This window comes from Arachis stenosperma, chromosome 4 (assembly GCF_014773155.1).
Source record: "Arachis stenosperma cultivar V10309 chromosome 4, arast.V10309.gnm1.PFL2, whole genome shotgun sequence".
In the NCBI taxonomy this organism is placed as follows: domain Eukaryota; kingdom Viridiplantae; phylum Streptophyta; class Magnoliopsida; order Fabales; family Fabaceae; genus Arachis; species Arachis stenosperma.
The window spans coordinates 30,257,178-30,264,418 of record NC_080380.1 but is presented as its reverse complement, the minus strand read 5'-3'; the positions used below and the strand labels follow the sequence as shown (position 1 = coordinate 30,264,418).

The 7,241-nt window shown below is 35.8% G+C and overlaps 1 protein-coding gene across 1 annotated transcript; it reads right to left on the bottom strand.

Moving 5' to 3' along the window:
• Positions 1-2,403: 2,403 nt before the first annotated feature.
• Positions 2,404-3,115, bottom strand: LOC130976775 (proline-rich receptor-like protein kinase PERK2). Its single transcript, XM_057901700.1, has one exon. The coding sequence runs from the start codon at positions 3,026-3,028 to the stop codon at positions 2,597-2,599; it is 432 nt and encodes a 143-aa protein (XP_057757683.1). The 5' UTR covers positions 3,029-3,115; the 3' UTR covers positions 2,404-2,596.
• Positions 3,116-7,241: the final 4,126 nt, after the last annotated feature.

The window sequence follows — 7,241 nt, the reverse complement described above, 5'->3', positions numbered from 1 at the left end:
AATGAAATCAAATATCCAGGCTTCCCATCCAGCAGCATCAGAATCGACAAAAATTGCCATCTTTCTATAATCAATAGTATCTTCAAAGGATATATAACTCTAAAAATTAGTCTTAATCCTTGTATTTTAATGATCGGTTTTGATGGACAAATTAAGGAAATTCAATTCATGCTATTATGATACATTTTATGATGTAACATTGATGCATGTATGAGTTTTAGAAGAGGAACTCCATTTAATTATGCGCGAAAGAAGTAATTTACAATGACATCTTAAATTAATCCAAGGCACGACGATGGACGGATGGAGACTTTCTCAGAATTGAAACAATGCATTGCGCGTTTCTTAAAGGAGAATGCATGATAATGTGCCTTCATAAAGAGGTCGCGTGTGTCTTTTCATATAGGATGATAATGTTACATACTTGCTAACATTGATCAAATTCATGTGTTCAAAAATACAACTATCAATAGATTTTCAATTTAAAGAGTTCAGCCACAATCCACAAGGATCATCATGTGTGTTATATATTGGATAATATTTATCGAACACATTTAACAAATTTGTTCATCTACAAATTTTCATTTTAAATTGTCAAACCACAATCTTTTGCGAGAGTTATCATGAGTGTTATTGTAATTGGAAAAGTATAGGCTACCAACATATTATCTGTCAACTTATTGCCAACAATAATTAATTATTATATTTTAAACATATATATAAAGAGACACATCTAGAAAATATATCTATAAAGACACTTTTATTAAACACAACTATAAAAAAGATATTTTTATTAGACACATTTATAAAGACACTTCCATTAAATACAATTATAAATAAGAGTTGGCAGAAGTAAACAGAAATGCTGTTGGTAATGTAGCGAGATTGTATTTAATTTGTTAAAATTTATCAAATTTATGTATTTAAAAAAATTCAATTGTCAACAAATTTTAATTTCAAACGGGCAGGCCACATTCTCATAACGGTATGTATCATGAATCAAAAATGCTATTTGTATATCAAAACCAGTCACTAAAATTAGTTACCAATGTATTTGTATATAAATACATGTGTGGTTTAATTTATTTTCAATGTGTATTTGTATTCCAGCATGTATTTTATACTGGTGACTAACTTTAGTAACTGATTTTGGTGTACACGTAGTATAACTTATCATGATTTAATATTTTTTACTAGGGTGAACATGGATCGCGGACACCTGATTATCTGTCCGAATCCGAACCGAATCAATTAAATTGGTTTTAGAACTAATGGGTAATCGGGTCCAAGTCGAACCAAACCGATAACTCTTTTTAAAATTGTGAAACCCGAACTAACCTATAAATCCGATCATATATTAATTAAATAAAAAATAAAAATTTAAAATATATATATATATCTTTTAATATATTCGGATTTCAATGTCTTTAGTGTTTAATATATTTGAATTTTAATGTCTTTAATTTTTAAGTATTTAGTATTTAACATATTTAAATTATTTATATTAATGTTACATGTTTATTATACTTATAAAATTTTTAAAATAAAAATTTCATTATTTATTTATTTTTTTATGAATTTCTATTTCATCGGTATCCAATTATCCGAACCAACCGAATTTATTTTTAATCAGTTTGATTTAATTCAAATACACATACAAAAAATATAAATTCGAACCAAACCAAACCAAATCAATTATAATTCAATTAGTTCGATTCTAATTTCACTTTAAATTCTGAACTAACTCGACCGGCGTGCTCACGGCTCACCCCTATTCGTTATCAAAACAACTATCATACTAGGTAATACATATACAAAAAATATTTTAAAGTCATATTGAACTTAATTTTTTTTAATATGAATTTGTAGGACAAAAGTAGAAAAAAACTGTTTAGTGACTCATTCTCTGTCATAAATCACATCCTCTAAAAATTTAAATAAATAAAATAAAATACATAAATAATTATATCTCTAATAGATTTTTTATAAAAAATTTCTTTTAAGGATGCACAATAAAATTAAGTGCTTGTTTGAATTCGTGTATTTCGTAAAAAATAAAATTATTATTTATGGAGTCTCTTAATTTAAGAAAATTTCTGCTTGACAAGAATAATTTTTAAAGACTTCTAGATGATAAAAAATTGTTAATGAACAAATTAAATTGTTTATTTAAAATTTCTTGATAATACAATCAATTTAGATGTTCACTCTAAAATAATTGACCCAACGAATATAGGTTGCAAACATTTAATGATGAAACATAAATCATAAGCAAATATAGGAAGGCATATTCAATCATAAAAGAATATCTGAATAGTTGAAAGGAGAAGCATCATCATAATATATTATTTCATGATAATAAAGCCATAATCTAAATATAATTAATGATGTATAAGAGAAAAGTACAAAAGCAATACCAATATATAATAAACTCATGAAATTAAAAAGAGGAACACACTGTTTCTTACACCAAATTAAACAACAAAGATATACCAATAATGATAACATCAATCATAAAACTCTAATACTCTCACATGCATAGCCCCATGCGTAAGGAATACCATCCATATTGCATGCAAGAAATGAAATATTTGAATTAATGGGCAGAAGGTGAAGGTGGTGGGGAGAAGAAGGGAATGGAGGGAATGGTGGTCGGGATTGAGGGCATGTTTGGCAATGGTGGAAGGCTCATCTGTGGGACTGTTGTTGGGATGGTAGGGATGCCAGCAGGAAGAGGAGGCAAAGTCGTCACCGGCTTCGGTAGCGATGATGATGGCTGTGGCAGTGATGGTATGGTGGGCAATGGAGGAACGTTGCCCTGAATTGAGGGCAATGTTGGAATTGAGGGCAGAGGTGGCAATGTTACTGTTGGTTTTGGCAAGGTTGGAATGTTGATGCCAGGGGGCAAATTCGGTATTGCACTTGTTTGCAAGAGATGGCGAGCTGCTAGGCTCATGCTCATGCTTGACAAGGTGATGAGAGCAACAAGGAATGAAGCCATGATGGATCTTCTTGATGATGATGCCATGATTTCAATGAACTGAGAATGGGATACAGATATGTGTGTGTAAGTTAATTTAATTTGCTTTTGGATTATGATTGCATTGGATGAGAAGCCAAGGGATGGTGCATGGTCTTATATAGGGATTGCTAGAGAGTGTGTGATATGCGCACATATAACATGTTTTAATTTCAATTGTTCAACATAACTCAAGTTTGGAGAACTAATTGTTTTTGTTAGCTCACCTTCCTATTTTTGAATAAATCGTTTTTTATTATATATGTTTTTTATTGATGTTGATATGAGGTGGTTGGTTTCCTATATCTAACTTGTAAGAGATATTCTTATTGATGAACACAAATATTCAAACGTAGGATGACCAACTTCTGGTGCTTTATTCTACGTAATAATAATAAAAAAATATTATTACTAGGATAAAGTGTTTTCTGGTTTCTTGTTTAATTTAAAAATTATTTAGTTTGTACTTTGTAGGATGTTTGGAAGAAGTGGGGTTGGACAGATCCAAGAGTTGGTTTATCTAATGGAGTTGAACAGCAAAAGGGGGGGATGGCCACCCCACCGGCCATTTCATGATTATTATTACAATGCTATATGTATTTTGTAATTATTAAAAAAAATGCTTGAATACTTGCGCTTCTTTTGTGCTTTTTTTTATTTTATTTTAATTTTTATGTTTGTTTATCCGGAAAATTTTGAAAGAGAAGGTAGATAAAAATGCCTTTGTGCATAGTAATTTTACATGTGCCGGAAAAAAATGAAAAAGAAGAAACTTTTGTCGTACACAAAAGTGCGAGTGTAAATGTCATAAATTGATTTGAATTTTCTAAGTTTTGAATTTTATTTTAAAAGATAAAGTGTGATCTCTCACTGTTTATTTCATAAGTGAAATTAAAAAAACTATAAACAAAAAACTATTAAAAAATGAAAGATTATACTTTATCCTCTAAAATAAAAATTTAAAATTTATAAAATTCAAATTCATTGTAAATTTAGTCTAATTTATTTCAAAATTTTGGCCCATAGTATTTATTCGATTCTAAAATTTTTCATATTAAATGTATATTAGTGTAAGTTATTATTCCTCCAATAGTTTTCATATTATACTATTTATAGAACATAAATAACACTATTTAGCTTTGAATTTTTTATTTAAATAATAAAATATAACTTTTATTAAAATGTGTAAATTGTCAAATATTTATTTATATATGTTATTTGATACCTTCCGAATACTAAAATTCATATCACAACAAAAATATATTCCGGACATCCAATCATCAGAATATGTTGCTTTATATTACAGATTTTGGGTACATTTTGGGACACGAAATTGTTCGTTCGCCGGGTAATGAACGGGTCGGGTGAATGGAATGGTAATAGAGATGTGGGAAATCTGAACCTGGTTGGCGAATGGATAGACCTCCAAAGTTCGTGTTGAGGAGTGGAAGACTGAGATCTCGCGACCTTCCGAGGTGTGGTGTTGGAGAGGGGGGAGTCACCTGCAAAAAGGACTCCGACGCTCAAGTCAGAATTCGTACAGATAGTAGTAACGTGAGGAAATAGTGACGTACCATGGGGAGGGGTAGGGCCCTCCCCTTATATACTCTGTGTCCTACGGCGGGTCCTACAGGGTAACCATACCTTCTAGAAAATTTCCCCCTCCCAGCTGTCATGAGCCCTGCTGGAGGGGAGGGAACGTCCGGGCGTTCTCCTCGGGTCGGTTGTTAGCAATTCGCTAGGTCGGCCGCTCGGGCCGGGGCGCTGCATCAGGCGGGCCGGGCCGGAACAATGCCCCCAACGCGCCAGCTAGGGTTACGAGCACCGTGGGTGGCGCGTTCTGTTGCCTTCGGTTCTCTCGTCACTTTTGGTCGGTTTGCCGCCAATCGTGGTAGGGGCGTGCCCCCTATGCGCGAGTGAGGTTCCTCGCTTCAAAGGAACGTCCTTTGTCACCTCGTTCTTTGCGTTGAGCATTTAATGCTCTTAATTATTGATTCAAACCCTGCGTGAAATGTGCATCTTGCCCCTGCCTTTCGCGCTTCTATGCGTTAGTTACCATTTCAGCTTTCTCTCGCCTTTTGCTTTCAGTTTCCAACTCCCCCACTATTACCACATTTTGCTCATTTCCTCCTCTCATTCTATGAAGCTCTTCGCTCTTGTATTGCCTACTTTTCTCGAGATTTTTCCCAGTTCTTTTTTATCATTATCCTTCGGTAAGTTTCTTCTTTCTTTCTTGCTTCTTAGTTTTATTTCACGTTTATGTTGTTTTTCTGAGTTCTGCTTTGTGCCTGTACTGTGTATTTGGGTTGCATGTTTGGATTGTGCCAATGTTAGATAGACATTAAGGGGGAGGGGGGGTAACCATTTCAGATTTTTGGTTTTTAGGCTTTTAGCCTTTTCTTGATTGTAGATTTAGCCTTTGTTTAACTGTAGATAGGCAGACTGTAGCTTCTGGTATTAGTCCCGATCTTCCGACCTCATAGACTGACTTTGAGTGGTTCCCCCGCTGTAGGTATGACCCAACGTCCTATTGTAATGGTTCTCGTCGCGAGAACACCTGTGGACCGGTACGCCTGGGTGACCTCGGATGTGAAGGACACCCCTTCCCAAATAACCTTGGAGGAACTCACGGAGTTTTGTCAAGCAGAGCATCTATGTGGGGGAGGTCCTGAAGAGGAAACTATGAGGTGTTTGTACCTAATGACCGGGAACGGATATGCCATCTGAACCTGCACACTCCCCGGATCGCTGATTGAATCCGAATGTACAAAACTATGTTCACCAATTTGGGGATTTGTATCCCCTTCTCCCCCTTTCAAACGGCGCTGCTAAACCGGTGTGATGTGGCGCCATCTCAACTGCATCCGAACAGCTGGGCCTCTATCCGCTGTTTCGAGATAGTCTGCGAGTATCTAGAGTTACTGGCCGCAGTAAAGGTTTTCTTATTTCTTTTTGTCCTAACAAATCCTTCAAAAGAGGGAAGAGCCAAGAAGGGGTTGGTGCACAAAATTGCAATCACACTTCTGCAATTCCGCACAACTAACCAGCAAGTGCACTGGGTCGTCCAAGTAATACCTTACGTGAGTAAGGGTCGATCCCACGGAGATTGTCGGCTTGAAGCAAGCTATGGTTATCTTGTAACTCTTAGTCAGGATATCAATAATTATCAGGTTTAATTGTGAAAAGTAAAAGAACATGAAACAAGTACTTGTTTTGCAGTAATGGAGAACAGGTTGAGGTTTTGGAGATGCTTTATCTTTTGAATCTATGCTTTCCTACTGTCTTCTTCTTCAAGCACGCAAGGCTCCTTCCATGGCAAGCTGCATGTAGGATTTCACCGTTGTCAATGGCTACCTCCCATCCTCTCAGTGAAAATGTTCAACGCGCTCTGTCACAGCACGGCTAATCATCTGTCGGTTCTCAATCAGGTTGGAATAGAATCCAGTGATTCTTTTGCGTCTGTCACTAACGCCCAGCCTTCAGGAGTTTGAAGCTCGTCACAGTCATTCAATCCTTGAATCCTACTCTGAATACCACAGACAAGGTTTAGACCTTCCGGATTCTCTTGAATGCCGCCATCAATTCTAGCTTATACCACGAAGATTCTGATTAAGGAATCCAAGAGATATCTACTCAATCTAAGGTAGAACGGAGGTGGTTGTCAGGCACACGTTCATAGGTGAGAATGATGATGAGTGTCACGGATCATCACATTCATCAAGTTTGGGAACAAGTGATATCTTAGAATAGAAGCAAGCGTGATTGAATGAAAAACAGTAGTGATTGCATTAATCCATCAAGACACAGCAGAGCTCCTCACCCCCAACCATGGGATTTAGAGACTCATGCTGTAGAAGATACAATGAGAAACGTGTAAAGTGTCATGAGGTAGAGATACAATATCAAAAGGTCCTATTAATAGTGAACTAGTAACCTAGGGTATACAGAAATGAGTAAATGACATAAAAATTCACTTCAGGGGTCCACTTGGTGTGTGTTTAGGCTGAGCATTGAAGCTTCCATGTGTAGAGACTTTTTCTGGAGTTAAACGCCAGCTTTTATGCCAGTTTGGGCGTTTAACTCCAATTTTTGTGCCAGTTCCGGCGTTTAACGCTGGGATTTTTGAAGCTGATTTGCAACGCCGGTTTGGGCCATCAAATCTCGGGCAAAGTATGAACTATTATACATTGCTGGAAAGCCCAGGATGTCTACTTTCCAACGC

Excerpts from the sequence above, each read along its gene's own strand:
- LOC130976775 (XM_057901700.1), bottom strand. The coding sequence starts at position 3,028 with ATGGCATCATCATCAAGAAGATCCATCATGGCTTCATTCCTTGTTGCT.